At 41.6% G+C, this 21,244-nt stretch overlaps 1 protein-coding gene across 2 annotated transcripts; it reads right to left on the reverse strand.

Annotated features, from left to right (window-relative positions):
* Positions 1–8,074: 8,074 nt before the first annotated feature.
* Positions 8,075–20,164, reverse strand: LSM8 (LSM8 homolog, U6 small nuclear RNA associated). 2 transcript variants are annotated; one of them, XR_003943630.1, is made up of 5 exons: positions 19,977–20,164; positions 15,213–15,253; positions 14,915–15,042; positions 9,962–10,155; positions 8,075–8,197 (listed from the first exon to the last, which is right to left on the reverse strand). XR_003943630.1 is itself a non-coding variant. In XM_030217046.1 (4 exons), exons 1-4 carry the CDS (start codon positions 20,005–20,007, stop codon positions 10,065–10,067), a joined length of 291 nt encoding a protein of 96 aa, XP_030072906.1. In that variant the 5' UTR covers positions 20,008–20,164; the 3' UTR covers positions 9,885–10,064. The 2 variants fall into 2 exon arrangements, 1 of the variants encoding a protein (XP_030072906.1); XM_030217046.1 differs by lacking the exon at positions 8,075–8,197 and having other exon boundaries at positions 9,885–10,155.
* Positions 20,165–21,244: the final 1,080 nt, after the last annotated feature.

The following is a 21,244-nucleotide window of genomic DNA, read 5'->3' on the forward strand; positions in this document are numbered from 1 at the left end:
AGAAGCACGGGACTTTGGCATTGGAACTGGTCGCCATAAGATCCATCACTGGCTTGCCCCATTTGGCACATATCTGCAGGAATACATCGTCTGCTAGTTCCCACTCCGCTGGATCGATCTGATGCCTGCTTAGATAGTCGGCTTGCACGTTGCTCTGACCTGCAATGTGAGCTGCTGACAGGGACTGTAGATGCAGCTCGGCCCAGTAACAAATTTGTTCGACCTGCGCGGCTAGAGCTCTGCACTAAGTGCCGCCTTGTCGATTTATGTAGGCCACTGCTGTCGTGTTGTCCGACATCACTCGGACAGCCAATCCTTCCAGGGTCACTTGAAAGGCCAGAAGAGCCAGAAACACCGCTTTCAACTCCAGGCGGTTGATAGACCACTCCGACTCGTTGGGCGTCCACAAACCCTGGGCATGCTTCCCCTGGCAATGTGTGCCCCAGCCCTTCAGGCTGGCATCTGTCACCACTAGGCACCAATCGGGGAGTGCCAGCGGCATTCCCCGCCGCAACATGCTGTCCGAGAGCCACCACTCCATAGTGAGGTGGGCCGCAGGGAGCCAAGAAAGTATGCACTGATAATCCTGAGATACTGGAGACCATCGTTGAAGTAGAGAATACTGTAGAGGTCTCAGGTGCGCTCTCGCCCATGGCACCACTTCCAAGGTGGCCGTCATCGATCCCAACAGCTGGACAATGTCCCAAGCTCGCGGGCGGAGCATCCTCAGGAGCAGACGGACCTGATTCTAAAGCTTGCACCGCCTTTGCTAGGGAAGAAACACATAGCCCGAGGCTGTGTCGAACCTGGCCCCCAAATATTCTAGAGATTGCGAGGGGGTCAGGTAACTTTTGGCCATATTGACGACCCAGCCCAGAGATTGAAGGACTGAAACCACTCTGGCTGTAGCTAGATGACTCTCTTTTTCTGAGTCTGCTCTGATGGGCCAGTCGTCTAGGTACGGGTGAACCCAGATACCCTCTCACCTGAGAAAGGCAGCTACTACCACCATTACCTTGGAGAAGGTTCGGGGAGCTGTGGTGAGGCCAAAAGGCAAGGCCCGAAACTGGAAATGTTTTCCCAACACCGCAAACCACAGAAACTTCTGGTGCGGGGGCCAAATTGGTATGTGCAAGTAAGCTTCTTTCAGGTCCAGAGACGTGAGAAACTCTCCTGGCTGTACCGTTGCAATGACGGAGCGCAGGGTTTCCATGTGAAAATGCCGCACTCTTAAGGACTTGTTTAGCTCTTTTAAGTCCAGGATCGGGCGAAAAGACCCGCCTTTTCGTGGCACCACAAAGTAAATGGAGTAGCGGCCTAGACCTTGATCGGCGGGAGGCACCGGGGTCACAGCCCCTATCTGGCACAGACTGTGCAGAGTCTCCTCTACCGCCGCCCGTTTGGCGGCAGAACCGCATCGGGACTCCACAAACATGTCTCTCACCGGAGCATCGAATTCTATTCGGTATTTTGGCCCACTCCTCGAAAAAGAGGGAAAGTCTTCCTCCGATGACAGGAAACAAGGAGGGGGCCGGCGCACCATCATTGAGAGGGTCGCCCCTGAACTCCAGGCCTTGAACCGGCAGCTGCAGAACGTTTGTCTGAGCGAAAGGAGTTTCTCTGCTGAAAGCGGGCACGCGATGTGAACCCAGCAGCACGCCCCAGGCGGTACCTTCTAGCTTCACGGAAGCGAGGTCTGTAAGAGGAGCGGACCACCTGACCCTTAGAGGAAGGCTTCAGCCTATCTTCGGGCAAGCGCTGAGGTTTGGAATCCCCCAGGCCTTTAACAATGTTTTCCAGCTCCTCACCAAACAGGAGAAGGCCTTGAAAGGGCAACTTCACCAATCTTTGCTTAGAGGCCATGTCCGCCGTCCAATGTCGTAGCCAAAGAGTGCGGCGAGCCGCCACTGCTACAGCCATTTGCTTAGCTGAAGCTCTGACCATATCATAAAGGGCGTCAGCCAAAAAGGACAAGGCCGACTCTATCCGCGCAGCCACTTCAGATAAGGTCTCCGCTCCATCACCGGGCTGTCCCACTGCCTGCTGTAACCAAGCCAGGCAGGCTCTAGCAGCATAACAACTGCATGCAGACGCCCGAACAGTGAGACCTGCCAAATCAAAGGACCGCTTCAGAGCTGAATCAAGCCTGCGGTCGTGAATATCCTTCAGGGCAACACCTCCTTCAACAGGGAGGGTAGTTCTCTTTGTCACAGCCGTGACCAGGGCATCCACTTTAGGCATTGCAAAGCGAGCCAAATGTTCCTCACTCAGAAGGTATAATTGCCCCATAGCGCTGGCAACCTTCAAAGGTCTCTCTGGGTCAGCCCATTGAGCCGAAATAAGCTCTTGAATGGAGTCATGCAAAGGAAAGGCTCGAGCAGGCTTTCTGGTACTAGCCATCCTTGGATTAACCGAGGAGGATGTGCCACTCCCAGGATCTTCAATCGAGATGGCTTGTAAGGCATCTGAAATAAGCGCTGGCAGCTCCTCGCGGTGGAAAATCCTCACCGCAGACGGATCATCAAGCTCCTGTGGCAATTCTGCACCCGACTCTGGCTCCTCAGCCCAAGAACTTCTGCCAGACCCCTCAGAATCCTCATAGCCTGACCACAGGGGGGAAGGGGGGTGTGCCACACTCAGAAGGGGAATTAGCCTTTCTGCGTTTATCAGGAGGCTAAGAAACAGGCAAAGCCAACTCCAAAAGGCCAGGATCCACCGGGGGGGCAGGCAGAGGGTCCGAAGATCCCTGTGGAAGAGCTCTTTTAAGCATGTATGCCCTATGCAGCATTAAAACAAAATCAGGGGAGAAAACCGCTCCCTGACCGCCCGGATCCTGCCCAGGACTATCAGCTCTATTATTAGCCTCACTCAGAGGACCCCCCCCCCCCCCCCCCCCCCGGATTCAGGGCTCTCTGTCGCAACGGAGGCCGCACCATGTGGAAAATCCAAAATGCCGTCCGCTGCCGTAATGGCTTCATCTGCTTGATGACAAGGAATAGCACGTTATCCACAGCAGGGCCCATAGTAATAGAATGGGTCCTGTGGCAGATAACATAGGCTAACAATTTAGTAAAAGACCCACTGTGAGTTTCTTTTTTGGTCATAAATTTGTCTCCTTTATCAAGCCTGATGCAGGACAAATATATTCCACGTATTAGAAAAAAGGGAAAAAAGACTAAACGTCAGCCGGCGTGGCTAAACAGTAAGATAAAGGAAATCATTAGAGCCAAAAAACAATCCTTCAGAAAGTGGAGAAGAGAACCAACTGAAAGTAACAGGATAGATCATAAGGAATGCCAAGCCAAATGCAAAGCGGAGATAAGGAGGGCAAAAAAGGACTTTGAGAAGAAATTAGCGTTGGAAGCAAAAATACATAGTAAAAACTTTTTTAGATACATTAAAAGCAGGAAACCGGCCAAAGAGTCGGTTGGGCCGCTGGACGAAAATGGTGTTAAAGGGGCGATCAAGGAGGACAAAGCCGTAGCGGAGAAATTAAATGAATTCTTTGCTTCGGTCTTCACCGAGGAGGATTTGGGGGGGACACCGGTGCCGGAAAGAATATTTGAAGCGGGGGAGTCGGAGAAACTAAACAAATTCTCTGTAACCTTGGAGGATGTAATGGGTCAGTTCAGCAAGCTGAAGAGTAGTAAATCACCGGGACCTGATGGTATTCATCCCAGAGTATTAATAGAACTAAAAAATGAACTTGCGGAGCTACTGTTAGAAATATGCAATCTGTCCCTAAAATCGAGTGTAATACCGGAAGACTGGAGGGTAGCCAATGTTACTCCGATTTTTAAGAAAGGTTCCAGAGGAGATCCGGGAAATTATAGACCGGTGAGTCTGACGTCGGTGCCGGGCAAGATGGTGGAGGCTATTATTAAGAATAAAATTGCAGAGCATATACAAAAACATGGACTGATGAGACAAAGTCAGCACGGATTTAGTGAAGGGAAGTCTTGCCTCACCAATCTAATGCATTTTTTTGAGGGGGTAAGCAAACATGTGGACAATGGGGAGCCGGTTGATATTGTATATCTGGATTTTCAGAAGGCGTTTGACAAAGTGCCGCACGAAAGACTCCTGAAGAAATTGCAGAGTCATGGAATCGGAGGTAGGGTATTATTATGGATTAAGAACTGGTTGAAAGATAGGAAGCAGAGAGTAGGATTGCGTGGCCAGTATTCTCAGTGGAGGAGGGTAGTTAGTGGGGTCCCGCAGGGGTCTGTGCTGGGTCCGTTGCTTTTTAATGTATTTATAAATGACCTAGAGATGGGAATAACTAGTGAGGTAATTAAATTCGCCGATGACACAAAATTATTCAGGGTCGTCAAGTCGCAGGAGGAATGTGAACGATTACAGGAGGACCTTGCGAGACTGGGAGAATGGGCGTGCAAGTGGCAGATGAAGTTCAATGTTGACAAGTGCAAAGTGATGCATGTGGGTAAGAGGAACCCGAATTATAGCTACGTCTTGCAAGGTTCCGCGTTAGGAGTTACGGATCAAGAAAGGGATCTGGGTGTCGTCGTCGATGATACGCTGAAACCTTCTGCTCAGTGTGCTGCTGCGGCTAGGAAAGCGAATAGAATGTTGGGTGTTATTAAGAAGGGTATGGAGTCCAGGTGTGCGGATGTTATAATGCCGTTGTATCGCTCCATGGTGCGACCGCACCTGGAGTATTGTGTTCAGTACTGGTCTCCGTATCTCAAAAAAGATATAGTAGAATTGGAAAAGGTACAGCGAAGGGCGACGAAAATGATAGTGGGGATGGGACGACTTTCCTATGAAGAGAGGCTGAGAAGGCTAGGGCTTTTCAGCTTGGAGAAGAGACGGCTGAGGGGAGATATGATAGAAGTGTATAAAATAATGAGTGGAATGGATCGGGTGGATGTGAAGCGACTGTTCACGCTATCCAAAAATACTAGGACTAGAGGGCATGAGTTGAAGCTACAGTGTGGTAAATTTAAAACGAATCGGAGAAAATTTTTCTTCACCCAACGTGTAATTAGACTCTGGAATTCATTGCCGGAGAACGTGGTACGGGCGGTTAGCTTGACGGAGTTTAAAAAGGGGTTAGATAGATTCCTAAAGGACAAGTCCATAGACCGCTATTAAATGGACTGGAAAAATTCCTCATTTTTAGGTATAACTTGTCTGGAATGTTTTTACGTTTGGGGAGCGTGCCAGGTGCCCTTGACCTGGATTGGCCACTGTCGGTGACAGGATGCTGGGCTAGATGGACCTTTGGTCTTTCCCAGTATGGCACTACTTATGTACTTATGTACTTATGTACTCAACCCTTTCCTGTATTGTGCTCCTGCCCAATATTTCCTTGAAAGCAGAGGTTCTCAACTCAATCCTCAGGACATACCTAGCCAGTCAGGTTTTCAGGATATCCATAAGGAATATGCATCAGATAGATTTGCATAGAATGGAGATAGTGCCTGTGTATTTACTGTGAACATCCTGAAAACCTGACTGGCTTAGATGTGTCCTGAGAACCAAGTGTGTATACTATTTTGATTTGTAAGGAAAAAAATTTTTAATGCATGAATCTAAATTCATGTTTTTCCTATTTATTCCCTCTAAATCTGGAGGTCTCCCCCACTTTACATCTCTACTCATCGACCTGGATTCTTTTTCATGGGCCCACTATGTCCATACTAAGCTGATTTGCTTTGCTGGACCAATTCACCCATGCCAAATTTACAACTGCACTCCTTAAACCATAACTAAGATAAACTAAGTGGCTCTTCCATTTTGGCCAAGCCCATAAAACCAAAGCTGGCATACAGAATCCTGTTAAAAGTATACTACAGATAGCACCATGCAATACATTTTGCTGTGCTGCAAAAAAAATAGTTTTTGTCCTTTCAATGTTTAGCACTAGTATTTGCATAGTGATCAAAAACAACCTGCTAGTGTGTTCAGGTAATAAGAATGAACACTAAATATCAGTTGGGGTGGAGGAAAAAAGATCCTCAGTTAATGCCAAGACCCAGACACTGTTCCAAAATAACTATACACATTAAACTTACTTGGATCGGCTAAGTCCGATCATCGGCTTGCCCAAAAAACCTCCAAATCCTAATTGTTTAGTTGTATAATTCTTCTTTTATAATCTTTTTATTGTTATTTTTGATTTTTATTTTCACTTTTTCTCCTGAGCAAACTAGCAGGTATGGTTAACTTCTGCATCTGTACTCATCATTTGTACTGCATGAAGCATTAGAGAGATTGAGGGAAACATCTTATTTTCAGGATGGTCTAATGCTCACTTCATGCAATAAAAATGACAGATGCGGATGTTAACCGTACCTGCATTTGTCATCATTCTAAATACTGGGAAAAGTACTTCATACCCTAGACAACTCATTTCCAAACACAACTGAGAGCTTTTTAATTCATGTAAGTTAGACATTTTTTTTATAGTGAGTATTTCTATTGATATGACAGTCTTTTCTCTTATTCTCTGATGTTTGAATAATTCTTTAAAATAGATTATAAATGGTCCATAATAATAAACGGGCAAGAACGCAGAAGCAGCAGCCTCCACAAACAAAAGGCAGAAGTGAAGGTGACAAAATCATAGAAATCAAGATAAGGTGCCAAAAGGTCTTTATTGAAAACAGAGTTTGACTCGGCATCGGCCGTGATTCGGCCACTAGGCCTGCATCAGAGTCGAACAACAAATAAATCCGAGCTTCAAAGAATAGCTTGGAATAATCATCAAACAAAAACCAATTCCAAGATGCTAAAACACTCTGTCAGCAACTGCCTTAGAAAATCAAGGCACTCGCTTTCCAATCAAAAGTATCCTCCTCACACTCACTGCTACAGGTTGATTGACTCCTGATGCAGGCCTAGTAGCTGAAACACAGTCTGTATTGAGTTGAATCCTGTTTTCAATAAAGACCTTTTGTCACCTTTGCTGTGTCTATAATAATAAATTAAATGTTACACACACATATTAGAGAAAGTATGTGCGTCTGTGAACCACTTAGGTATAAGTAGCACATAAGCTAATAAGCCATAACCATTATTCTACACTAATTCTGGAGTGAAAAAGTCTTTTTTTTTTTTTTTTTTTTGTCACTAAGTCAGAAACCCTTCTAAACAGGTAGGCCAGTAAACATTAGAATAGTTAGGATCCTTGCTTTCTATATAATAGATACCTTCCAAATCCTAGGCATTTGCACTTTCTGAGAGGGCAGCATAGCTCAGATGCAGTCACGCAAAAATTGGAAAGACTTTTGCTCTTGGGAGGATGCAAAATCCTGGCAATATGAATTGTTTTTATAAATATTATTAAGCATACTTGTTTTTTTTTTTATTATTATTTCAAAATTAAAAGCTAAAAGATTAGTTTATTTTAAACTCCCATCACCATACACTCGAACACCTAGGAAGGAACAGATCAATGAAGAAGTCACTATGAGTGACCAAAATAGTCCCTTTGAAGATGAAGAATCATTCACTAAGGGGCCCTTTTACTAAGCTGCATTAGGTGCTATCACGCACTTAACATGATGCATTCAAGCGTACTGTAGTAAGTGCTAATTGCATGTGTGCTAACCACTCACTAAAAAATATAATTCTTTTTTTTTTTTAAGGGGAATACCTGGGGGACAGAGAGTAGGCATTCCTTAGCCTCAAGTGTGAAGCGCTGCATACGTCCGGTAGCACTATAGAAATGATAAGTAGTAGTAATCAGTTAGTGCAGCTACATTACCGTGTGGTAATTGGTTGGCGTATAAGCCCTTACCGCCTATAAAATGGGTGGCGGTAAGTGAACACAAACTAATGCCAACATTAGCACACGGTCATTAATACAAAAAAAAAATAGAAAAAGGTTATTTTTTACAGCTGCAGTAAAAATGGTCTTAGTGCTTGGGAAAAACCTGTGCAAGGGCAAGCTAAGGCTTCCCCCTAAGTCCTTCCTCCCATTCTGCATCACTATGGGAATAGACCTTTATTCATTTAAAATTTATTATACTGCCTGTAACTAACTGGCCAAGCAGGACAAAGCGGTGTACAATCTAACATTTATCAGAAAGAGAGAACATACCCACAAAAGAGAAAGCTAGACAACACCCCCGAACATCAAACCAACTCAGCCCGGATATTTCTGCTTTAGAACATTTAATGGAATGTTCCCCTTAGATTGTCAGAGGTAATGAGTTCCAGAGCACAGGAGCTATAAAAAAAAAAGAAAGCACAGTATCACATGGACTCAGAATGAGCCGCACGAGGGCTGCACAGTACCAAGTGACAATCTTTAATACATAAAAGTGTACATAGGTGAGTATATGGTATCATCAGTGACTGTAAATAGGGAGAGGTACCTAAAAGGTAGGCCTTGAAAGTTAAAAGCAAAATTTTAAACTTAATTCTATACTCAACTGGTAACAAATGGTGTTCTTTAAGCAAAAGAGGCACATGAACAGCACAACCAGAACAGTAAAGGAGATGGATGGTACAGTTTGTAATTTCTTTAAAGGAGAGTGCAAAATACTGGCATAAATAATATTGCAACAGTCAAGTCTAGACAAAAAAAAGAGAGCAAGTAGAAGGGAATGAAAGGAGTAGTGATCAAAAAGATGCCATACAGAGCACAACGGTTTAAAAATAACCTGATTTTGCAGACAGCCAAGTCTCAAAAATAATTCCGAGATACTGGAAAAAAATCAACTAGAGTTATTGTTGTACCTAAGAGTTGCAGATTAGAGGCTGGACGCGATAAATGTCCTGTTAGCCAACAGACTACAGCCTTTAAGAGTTAATTCTATAAAACAGGCACAACATTTACCTACCAGTTATGCAAATAAATGTACAGAATACCAGTATATACATGTATATATGCCAGAGATGCACCTAAGAGCTATACTGTAAATGTATATAAATCTCACATAGCATATATTTTACAAGTTATTTGCATATGGGCAGGACACACATTTACATGTATAACTTATGGAATACTATAAGTTGTGCACATATCAGCAGCACTGAGGTGTACACACTCCAACTCTATGGCTAGTTTAAGTGCTTTGGCCTAAGCGCATGTGTGCGTATATACCTAGTTAAGCTAGTATTCTATAAAAGTAAGAAAGAACCTACTTTCATTTGTGTAGGATATGCATCTATCCAGGCCCTAATATAGGTGCAATGTTACAGAATTACCCCTTAATACTCGAGCAGGCATTCAGCATATATGATTAAGGCCTTTGTTGGCACATGGTTAGAATAGTTTGTTTTCTGGTAGAGAGCTAGAAGATCGGTGGATAATTAGTTTACAACTAAAAAATTATAACCAGAAATAGCACTCAAGTGATGTCAAAGCAAGTATAAATGAACATCACACTAAAAATCTGTGAAGTGGTTGAGAAATATTAAGTATAATAACCATAATCATATGCCCTATATCCAAAACCTTTAAGAGCAGTTTGCTGAACACACATTAAAAGAAAAAAAAGTTGATATATTGACTTTTCATGTTAAAAAGCAAACTGTAATTTCGTTTCAAGATATTCTCTAAGGGCAAGAGTACAATTCTATTTCTATCAGTAACACAATGAGTTTTACCTTACTCTTTACAACAGATCAAGGTCAACCAGTGAAATGCTTTGATCTATACACTGCTATACATTATTGCTTACTATTAAGAGAACCTGAGAAAATGTCAGCTGTTAATATGAATATCCTGGCCCAAAAAAAAAAAAAAAATTTTAACCTACGAAAAAAAACCACTTAAGTGAAATTCTAAATTCCCCTTTAAGCAGTACAATTATGTTTAAAAATTACTAATAAAATGGCTCTCATATACCGAATCAGAGGTAATTTAAAAGAAATTTAAATTGTGTTTACATGAAGTACAGAGTCATTAACAAAATGTAGAACTTTTTAATTTACATAGCAAGTGATAGCAGATTGCTAAATTTAAAAAAAAAAAAGGTAAACATACAAATATTTCACACGATTTGTAGAAGCTCTGCATCTTCTTCGCTAAACAGGTCCATGTAACCCAAGATTTACAAAGCCTCTAAGAAAGAAGTCTCTTTCCCTAATCAGTGTATAACAGCATTGAGAGGTTCTGCTCGAATACTCCCCAAGTCCAGAGCAGAATCTGTCTCTTCATCAATCTCTCCAATAACAGCTCTGCAATAAAAAGGGACAATAAGCCAAACAGTGAAAAGCCAATCTGCAGGCAGCTTAATGTTGTACAACAAAACCATCATATTATCTTATATGAAGTAAGCCACACTGGGTCTCTTTATGAGGAAATAAGGGTGATTCATGGCATATTTACTAAAGTATAGTAACTTTTTCCACTTACAGTACCTTAAATGCAAATAGGTGTGATAAATGCAGGAGGCATACCCAGCATCTACTGCACAGAACATAAGAATAGCCATATGGGTCAATACCATAGTCCATCCAGCCTCAGGTGACAAGCACCTTGCAGAAATCCAAACAGTAGCAAGATTCCCTGCTACCAATCCCAAGATAACCAGTGGCTTCCTCCATGTCTTTCTCAATAGCAGACTATGGACTTTTCCTCCAGGAACATTCACTGGCAACAAGTTCCAGAGCTTAACTATTTGTTGAGTGAAATATTTCCTCTTACTCATTTTAAAAGTATTACCATGCAACTTCATTGAGTGTCTCCTAGTCTTTATACTTTTTGAAAAAGAGTAAAATATCAATTCTACACTACTCAGGATTTTGTAGATCTCCATCATATACCCACTGAGCCATCTCTTTTCAAAGCTGAAGAGCCCTAACTTCTTTAGCCTTTCCTCATAAGAAAGGAGTTCCATCCCTTTTATCATTTTGGTTGCCTTTCTTGGAACCTTTTCAAATTCCACTGTATCTTTTTTGAAATACGGTGACCAGAATTGTATTAAATACTCAAGCTAGGATCGCACCATGAATCGATACAGAGGGCACACTCACTGAATAGGCCCACATACTGCTAAAAGTAACGGGAAAAAACCACACATACCCACACCCATGCAAAGGCTCTCCCCTCCAGTCCCTGGCCATTTCCTCCTTCCCCCACTCCTAATCAGCACCCTGCCCCCACCCTTCTACTTTCCTTTACACATTAGGCTCCCTCTGGGCACTTAAATATAGGTATATTGTTGTAAAACTGCCCCTCTAAGAGACTATTATTCTACCTATTAGATATGTGTTCTAAAATGCAGTTAATAAATTTACTGAAATTTGATTCAGCAGTTTCCACTGTACAAAAGCTTGAAAAATGAAAACAATGGGATAGGGAGGGGGGAATCAATTTTTAATAATAGGTACAGCAACAATTATTGATTTGAAATTGCTTTGAAAGAGTTATCACATTACTTACCTGTAGTGTGTGCTATCCATGGGCAACATGATGGAAGTCCTCGTAGCCAGTTGAATGGCACGCCTCTTTCCTAGCATTTTTAGTGCTGCATTATTATGCGAGGCCTACCTCAACTCTCTGCACAGCTTTAAAAGAATATGACTCCAAGAGGAGAAGAAAAGGTTATCTGATGAATTCCATTCTGCTGTCCACAAAGAACACCCACTACAGGTAAATAATTTGGTTTTCTCTAAGGAAAAGCAGAGTGGAATGCCCACACAGATGTGACTCCCTAGCTATAGATTGCCTTTAACATAAAAAAAGAGAATAACATTATGTATGTATGTTTAAAAAAAAAAAAAAAAAGAGTCTCTGTCAAGGCAACCTGGAAATTATTAAACTGGGTCAAGGGGGAATGGAGTTGGAATCTAAACCTCACAAAGAATTGAGAAAACAGATTGAACAAACCCATTTTACTGTCTTGTCAGGAAAATCCCTTTCCAATCAAATGTGAATGTATGGACTGATGCCCATATTTGCACTGCTGCAAATCCCTTCCATAGAGGTCAATCTTTTAATTTGCTATTGACAGACCCATGGCTCCTGAGCCTTGACAAAACTTTCTACATTCAAGCCTACTCTAGCATAACTTGAAAGAGATGTAGTCTGCAAGCCAAACTTATAGTGTTCACTTTGTTATAACAGTCCCAGGTTTACTGAGCTCAAAAGAAATTAAAAGCTTGGTGGCCTTTCTAAAGGTTTTAGTCTGCTCTGAGTAGAATAATAAGGTTATTTTTGCAAACTAAAATATGTAAGGCACAGTCACTATTGTGAACAGGTGTCTCAGATAGATGTACAAGGTATTAAAGCAGCTTTTGTGTGTGGGACATCAAAAAAAGAGCTAGGGCCTTGCTGACAAACTAGTAGAGTCTTTCCTAGAAGCAAGAAAAGGTAACATAAAATCAGGCAGGTTTAGGACAGCTACTCTTACACTTTCAACATACAGGGCGTGAGAGCAAGGGGGGACCTGTTGCTGACATGAAAAAAAAGAGTTCCCTGCACCTGTGTGATTAATGGTGGAGAATTTCATTGGCATTCTCATAGACAATTTTTGAAGAAGAAGAAACCAAACTTACCTTAACCAATGATTATAAGAATCATAGAACCCCTGTTTTATTTTGAGTTTTAGGCTGGGCTTCACAAGAAAGGGAATTGAAGGATATGAATAAAGAATCTCCACTCAGTCCAAGAGCAAAGCATCTGATGCTAGTTTGCCCTCTATCCTGGAACAGATACGAGGACCCTTCCTGTTCTAAGCAGACACAAAAAGGTTGAAGTGGGTGTTCCCTGCTCTTGAAATATGTCTTCTGCTACTCTCAAGTCCAGTAAACACATGTGTTGTTATAAAATGGCTGTTTGTCCACTACCTATATAAGGCTCTGAGGGCTATCCCTGGACTAATGAGCAGGTTCCACATTCTATCTGTCCCTTCCTGCTTGTTGATTTATCATACCTGTTTGCCCATTTGGTCTAGGATAGTTTTGTTCGCTAACTGATTTGTACATGCTTTCAGAACATTAAAAGACTGCTCACAGCTTGAGGAAAATTATCAGATAAAGCTTCTCCTAGCAGACCAAAGGCCATGTCTGAGGAACACATCTACATAAGGCATCCCACCCCAGAAGAATTTGAATGGAAAATTTTTGAAAGGTAATTCCTTTTGCCAGGATTTGACTGGTTCAACTACCTAGATAAGGAGTCCCTGAAAAACCAATCTGATGATCAAGGCTAACCTTGTAAGCTCTGAATGGCATGTAGGCACTGTGAGTGTAAAGGCTATTGGGTCTGTCTCATTTTGAGACTTGCCAAGAGAGTCTTGTGTACTGTGGATTCCATATGGCCCAACAATCTCAGTAGGTCCTATGCCGATATCTTCCAACCCATTTCTATCTTCTGCACCACAGACCCAAGTATGGTGATACTTTCTGGTGGGAGAAGGGCTTTGGCCCATGTCATGTCTAGCAGAGTTCCTAAGAGTTCCAATTGCTGTGAAGTACTTAAGTGGAATTTTAGATAATTTATAATGAATCCTATTGACTCAGATACCCAGATGATTTTAGTCATTGATTGTTGAGCTCCTTCCTGAAATTGTTTCATCCAGGTAGGAAAATACATGCATCCACCAGCTTGCCAAGGTGCACCATCACCACAGCTAAGTATTTTGTGAAGACATGTGGAACTGACGCTAAGCCAGATGACACAACATGATAGTGGTAATAGTGTTTTCGTCTTATGAATCTGAGAGTCTGCCTATGGTTTGTGTGTATCTCTATACGGGTATAAGCTTCCCTTTACCAAGTTTGTTTTGTGATGAAAAGAAATTAAGGTGCTCAAGGAAACCATCTTGAACTTTTATCAAATGCGATATTTGTTCAAAGCTCTTAGGTTTAGGACAGAACAGAATCCCCCTTATTTTAGAAACATCAATATGTACAAATGGCACCATTTACACATCTAGATTTAATACATGTGCAAAAAGCAATTTTGGAATGTCACCATTTGCACATGTTGTCCCCCAGGCCAAAGATTTCAAGAGAGTATGGTGACAGCGTAGCTTGTGTATGCCTAACACAAAGAGGTAGAGTTTCCATTTCACATCGAGAAGCCACATCTATAGGATGGCTTTTACACCTTAAGCACACACCCTTATTTGGCACGCTGACCCACAAGCAGTAATACAGTGAGACTACTACTAGGGGTCAGGGGCACCATTTTGAACCCAGGTGCTTGGAGAGCCCCTGGTGAGAAATGGTGGAAAGCACCATCCAAACCTCCCCTCCCCTTCAGCTCCTTTACCAGAGGGCTCCAAGTCAGGCCTATTATCTGTATCGCTGCAATGTTCCTAGCTGCAGCAATGCAAAAGGGTGAAACGGGGATACTGAGCATCCCCATTTCTAAAACCGCTGCTCCCGCAATACATGCCAGTATACTGATGTGGACTCCTATAGTCCTTCTAGGTAGTTTACATAAACTCTGCAGTCAGCAGAGCCTTTTGTAAAATATAGGAGGAATTGAGTATGCCCTGATCTAAACATCTGACCTCCTCCCTCAATCTCATATGAAAAGTGGAGCTTTTGATCTGATGTGTTACCTGTGCTTTAAAAGCACACAAGATAATATATTCAGAACAAATGGTGATAGGAAAAATGTGGCTGAAGGAATAACCCAGTGTCGGAGAGGCAACATAGATATGTCACCATTTGAGTGTGGTGGGGGGAACCACCTGCAGTGTTACCTACTGGCTGGATTGTAAAGTTTGATATTGTGTTTTAATTGTTTCTTATTACTTGTTCAATATTTTATGTATGTTTTATTTTGTACATTGACTAGAACTATGGATAGTGTGGTTAATAAATATTTTAAATAAATAAATTGCCCTCCTATACTGTTCATTGTTTTTATTATCAATTGTTATGACTAAAATTTTTATTGTACATTTTGGGTTGTTATTCTCCAGATCCAATCATCATCACATCAGAATACATTCATCTACACTGTAGTATAGGCACTTACACATTATCTCCTCTCACAATGTATAATCCTAACACCACTTGTTCCACTCCTTGAGATGAACTAAATACTCGTTCATGACTTTCATCCAAGATCAAGTTGATGGTCTGGTCAAAACCTTTCAGGGTTCCCTAAAAGAAAAAAAAAATAAAGAAGAGCAAATACAGTTTAGTTATGTAAACTAACTGTTTCAAACACTTCACCACAATCAGAAAGATGACTTCCTATTTACATAAAGAAATATTTGTAACCTCAGGCACATAGTAAAAGACACCATTCTTAACATAAAAGTATTCCTTACCACGATCATTCTGCCATCAGATGTAATTACTGCAACAGTCCCTGAAATTCAGTTAAGGAATACTCTCTTTGGGGAACTTAGCATTAATTCAACATTTATGACAAAATTGATTCAATTTATAATTCATAGCTAACAAATATAAACTGAACCCATTTTTCCCTCTTTAATAACATTTTTTCTAGATTCTAACATGCGTGCATCAAAGAGTTAAACAAATCCAAGAGCCCACTTGGTGTGAATACAACCAACCTTTGATACCTCAGCAATAGTGGTAGGTCTACAAAACAAATTCACCTATGATAGTTAACAAATCAAGACCAACAATCAGAAGAAAACTCAGGTTAATTTTCCCCAACACTGAACAACGTAATGTTGTTGAGTCAAACATCACTAACAATTTGTAAACAGGGTCCTACGTTCCAAAGAGAATGAACCAGAATTTTCAATGCGAAATTAGAGAGAAAACATCACACATTTGGTTTACTAGATTCTTAGTGGGTTGTGTCTAGAAGACCAGCATAAAAATTATGCAAAACTTAACATCAAGTATGGGTCAAGCAACAATAGCAGTTCCTTCTTCAATTGTCAGCTCATCTTTTATCTGATTTAAATGCATTAGATCCCTCTGGTTTATTTCAACTTCAGAGTTGAGTAACTTAATTTTTTTATTTCAAGAAGTAAGCATTTATAGGTGTAGATGGTGATAATTTTTAATCATATTGTATGTCTGTATTGTTTTATTATGCACATTTTACTGTAACCCACTCTGAACATTTTTTTGGGGGGATGGGGTGGTATAATTTTTACAAATAAAGAAAAGCTAGTAGCTTAACTTCCAACATGGGGAGCCTAAGGTCTACTTTTTAACTCTTCTTTGAAGAGCTGTATGGAAAGGTTACAAAACTAACTTTTAAGTTAAATTGTCTCTTTATGCAGATGATTTACTTCTTTATAACACCCCCAATTCAATTCCTCATATATTAAACTTAATTAAAGATTTTTTTCCCCACATATCAAGCTACAAAGTGAATTGGGATAAACCGGAATGTCTCCCTCTTAATTATTTAGTTCACTTTCAAAATTTAGCATCCATCCCATTTAATCCAAACAGGTTTCATTAAATACCTAGGTATTTTTTTTCAACAAATCTGTTGAAGCTACCATTAATACAATTACCACTCTTTTATCCTTTCTGAAAGGTATAACTTCAAATTGGTCTCCTCTATTTCTTAGTTGGTGGGGTAGACTAGAATCTATTAAAATGACCCTCACACCACAAATAAATTATAAAACATGTTACCTCTTTGCTTGCCAAATATTCTAATTAGCTTCTTATGGAAGAAAAAACCTCTCTGCAATGCTTTAAAAATATTACACCTTCCAAAAAGAAAAAGGAGTCATCAATTTTTCATGCAATATCACCAGTCATTCATTTTAAATCAAGCCTTAAAGTATTTCTGTTTATGGATGATAAATTATATTCGAAATCCTCTCTTCCCTCTTTCCCTACTTGGCTTATTTTTGAAAGGTATTTAATACATCCTATACCACTACATCTCCTATCTGAGGGGTATGTTTACTAAGGCGCGTTAGCATTTTTAACATGCCTTTAAATGAAGGTGTGTTAAGTGCTAATGCGCCAATACATTCCTATAGGCGTGTTATTGTTTGACGCGCGTTAGAATTTAATGCGCGTTAAAAACACCAACGCGCCTATAGCATGCCTTTGTAAACACAGGTCTGAGATAATTACTTTTTAAAAGATCAAGCCTTTACTAGCTATTTCTGCCACTATTGATGTTATTAAAAGATTCAAATTTTACTTCTCAAACAAACTGAAAGTTCTCTACAATATGCCAATTCGGAATAATCCTTTAATAAAGATTGATAATAAGCCATTTGATTGGCCCCTTTGGCATAAGGAAAATAATTTATGGCTTCTTTTTCAATTAATATCTAATAGAAAATTTAAATTGCACAATTGCAACAAGAATTTTCCCTCCTTGATTCTCATGGCACTGTTTACTAAGACGCACTATAGGAGCGCTAACTTTTTAGCCCATGCTAAAAATTAGCGTGCGCTAACAATAGACACACCCATAAAAATATAATGGGTGTCTCTTATCGTTAGCGTGCGCTAAAAAGTTAGCATGCCTACAGCGTGGCTGAATAAACAGGGCCCATAATTTTTTTCATTGACAGACTAGAAAAGGCAATACTTCATACTAATTTAAATATTCTTGTTTTACTTCCTTCTCTCCCCTTTCAATCTCTCCTTGTCTCTCACCACTAGTAACTACTCCGCCTCAGTATTTTATAAGGTATTTCAAACTTACTCTAAACAATTATGCTCTTCTTCGCAGAAAGTTTGGGAAACTGATTCTAGTGAACAAATGTCAGATAAACAATGGTCTCTTTTCTGGCTCTATGGCCCCAGACCTTCTCTCTTTTCTGGCTCTATGGCCCCAGACCTTCTCTCTCTTCCTCCATCATTCAATCTCTTTTCTTCCTTCAACACAGAGCCTTATATGGACCCCTATTAAATCAAATTTTCTCCTACTGATTTATGTTGGTCCTGTTCCAAACAAAAATGATCACATAAACATATATTATTCAATTGTAATAATGTAAACACCTTTTGGATTGATATTTGGTCCAAAATAAAGGAAATTATACAGTTTACAGAACCCTTGGCTTTTAAACACATTATTTGGACATCTCTTGAAATGTCTTATTCTCTCTCAGATGAACAAGCCTCTCTGTTTGATTTTCTTATCTCCTTAGCGCTAAAACTGGTTATTCAACATTGGAAAGATAATTCTAACTTATCTAATTTTTATGATGGAATACTGTAATATTGTTTAGGAAATATGAAGACATCCTATATAATTTGAACCTCCAACATTCCACGGCTGGCTGGGTTTGTAACATCTCCTGACGTCAGCCAGCCTCCAGCATTCCATTCACTCTCACTGTCCCGCCCTCGCGTCAAAACGTAATTACGTCTGAGGAGGGCGGAACAGTGAGAGGGAACGGAACGCTGGAGGCTGGCTGACATCAGGAGATGTTACGAATGGAAGGTTATACGGAAGCCAGCCAGCCAGCGAACTTTCAGGTACAAATCGCTGGACATGGAGGGGAGGAGAGAATCGCAGAACATTGAGGCGAGGGGAGCAGCACCGCAAACATCATCTTTTACTTTCAGTAATACTAGCGATGCTGTCAAGCTGTGTGTATGCGTTTTGAGACCTAAATGAACATCACTTCCCTCTCATGACCAGCTGCTGTACATTTCTCTCTTCACTTGGAATTTCCACGACATGATTTGTTTTAGAAAAATTTTTCACACACACACACACACACATATATATATATATATATATATATATATATATATAATACCATGCCTCTCTCCCCAGAAACTGCCTCTCACACATAAACAGAACATACCGATGGGAGGAGAGGAGAGAACAGCGGGACATGGATGGGAGGGAAGAATCGCTGGACATGGAGAGGAGGACAGGGGAGAGAGAAAAAAAAAACGCTTACACGAGAACCTTGCTAGGGCCCATTTCATTGTTGACGAAACAGGCTTGGTTCCACTAGTTTCTCCATAGTTCATTTCCATAATCTGTAAACATAAGTGTAAATGGCTTAAATATGATCATTATTTATCTAAACACTCAGCAATCTCAAGTGTACTGTAAGAATGTTTCCTCTCATCTGCTCATTTGTTATCTTGTTTTATGCTTCATGTTTGAAGCATTTTGTTCCTCGTTATATATATACATGTTAATAACGAATACAAATCAGCTCTATATGATTTGTATTATTGTAATGTTAAACAACCTTGATAAAGAAGATTTTCAAAAAAAAAAAAAAAAAGAAGAGCTGTTCCTAGCAGAAGCTGGTCTGCACAGTATTATTAAGAGTACAAAAGCCTTTTCACCAAGGCCAATACAGTGATCCCTGGAGAAATATTATGCAACATGCTGGTCAAATCTTACTGTCCAAAGTAAAACATATAACAACCTGTCCCCCCCCCCCCCCCCCCCCAAAAAAAAAAAAATAAATAAAATAACATTTCCTCCAGGTCCAGTTTGGCTGCTGGAGACCTACAGTAAGAAGAGCGGTAGCAGGCTATCACTTCACACATGTTGCACTGAGCTGTACTCAACCCAGACCCCAAGACACACCCAACCCGTCAGGTTTTTAGGATATCTACAATGAGTATTCAGTAGAGCAACATACAATGGAGAAAGTGCAGCATGCAAATCTCTCATGCATACTAATGCTGATGCAGGAGCCAGCTGTGAGGGTGCGTGCGTGGTGCTGAGCCCCCCCCCCCCCCCCCCCAATATTAAGCAAGTTCCTTCACTGTGTCCAGGAAGGGTTCCTTTGTAGTGTGATCTGTACCCCCGCCCCAATCGTTTCGAAACGTTGGCTGGCGCTTACGATCGTGGGTACGCTGGAAACCTGACTGGCTAGGCGTGTTCGGAGGACTACGATGAGAACCCCTACTCTGGTGCAGGATTTGGCCCAAGTTGTTCTCTGTGGCTCTGGACTGCAAGCCCCAGGATACAGCGGGCCAGGGATGGGGGGGGGGGGGTATCACTGAGCAACACGATGCATGCATTGGGCAAGCACGGTGGGCACCCCAGTAGCAAAGCATGTCTCGAAGGAGTCGAGTGAGAGCTGTGCATTACACCCTCCCTCCCTCTGACTTCACTGGAAGCGGCTTCTCCTGCAGCAGTACAAGGATACGATTGATGTAGCTCTCCAAAGCTGACGTCATACTGTTCCAGTGCAGCGATCGCAACTCCCTGCAGCTGCGAACGGAGCCCTGAGAAACAAGAGAAATCTGAAAACAAACAGCGGTACACGCGCGCGCCTAGCTCAAATGGACCCCAAAATACTAGCGCATGCCGGGAGTAGGAGACAGACCACGCGTCATCATCCGGAAGGCGACTGACGAAGAGAAAGGAGCGCTCCACATAGCAATCCTACCAGAAGCACAGGAGAGCGCCACCTAAGCGCAGGGAGGGTTTGGCAGTGACGAGTGACGTCAGTGTCGCGGTCTGAAATAGGTTAATCTCTGTTTCCACTCAACCGCGCAGCAGTCATCCGATACACTCAATGATGAGCTGCTGCATCCTACATTCCGCTTCTAACCGGCCACACATAGCTGACCGCCTTCTAACCGTCCACGTGTAGCCTGCTGCCTTTTAGGCTACATGTAGCCAGTGCGAAGGTAGCCGGTCAGAATCTATCCGACCGGCCTGCTTGCTTGCTTTGTTTTGAGTATACTGGATGCTGGCTGCGCGGGGGAGTCAGTGGAAACAGAGATTAGCCTAATTGGTTTCAAGGTGTCACCTCACTTAGGGGGTCGAGTTATCTGCAAACAGTTAAATGGGACCTGCTACAGATAACTTGAGCGCTAACTTTAGTAAAAGATCCCTCTTGGTCTTCTGTTTTGTTTTTTTTTTTGTTACATTTGTGCCCGGCGCTTTCCCACTCATGGCAGGCTCAATGCGGCTTACATATTATATACAGGTACTTATTTGTACCTGGGGCAATGGAGGGTTAAGTGACTTGCCCAGAGTCACAAGGAGCTGGTTGTGCCTGAAGTGGGAATTGAACTCAGTTCCCCAGGACCAAAGTCCACCACCCTAACCTCCTTGGGTAGGAGGCTATCTAGCCCATTATTTGGGATGAAGCCAGTAGGCATACCTTGCTAACAGTAGGCGGAGCCACAAATACACCCAAAACCATAGTAAACGCTATTGAAAGCAATAGTTCAAGATTGTTAGAAATAATGGACTATCTATGCGTGGTCTATCTGTAAAAAGTTCAAAAACTGTTCCAGTTGGATAGGCAGTGCCTTAAAAGGTGGAAGACAACAGATTTTTTTTGTTTTGTTTTTGCTTATTTGACAGCTTTTTTATTTGAAAGGTTCCCATATGTAAATATAAATATCATGAAATCAAAAATGAGTATCACTAAAACAGCTTCAAAAATTATTGTAACTGGTG

The sequence above is a fragment of the Microcaecilia unicolor genome, chromosome 10, assembly GCF_901765095.1.
Source record: "Microcaecilia unicolor chromosome 10, aMicUni1.1, whole genome shotgun sequence".
NCBI classification, from domain to species: Eukaryota; Metazoa; Chordata; class Amphibia; order Gymnophiona; family Siphonopidae; genus Microcaecilia; species Microcaecilia unicolor.

Bases quoted from the DNA above. Each gene is read 5' to 3' on its own strand.
- LSM8 (XM_030217046.1), bottom strand. From the start codon at position 20,007: ATGACGTCAGCTTTGGAGAGCTACATCAATC. The intron at 15,043-15,212 runs GTAAGGAATACT...TTTTTCTTTTAG, and splicing joins CTGATGGCAGAATGATCGTG to GGAACCCTGAAAGGTTTTGA. The intron at 10,156-14,914 runs GTAAGTGCCTAT...TTTTTATTGCAG, and splicing joins ATTGTGAGAGGAGATAATGT to AGCTGTTATTGGAGAGATTG.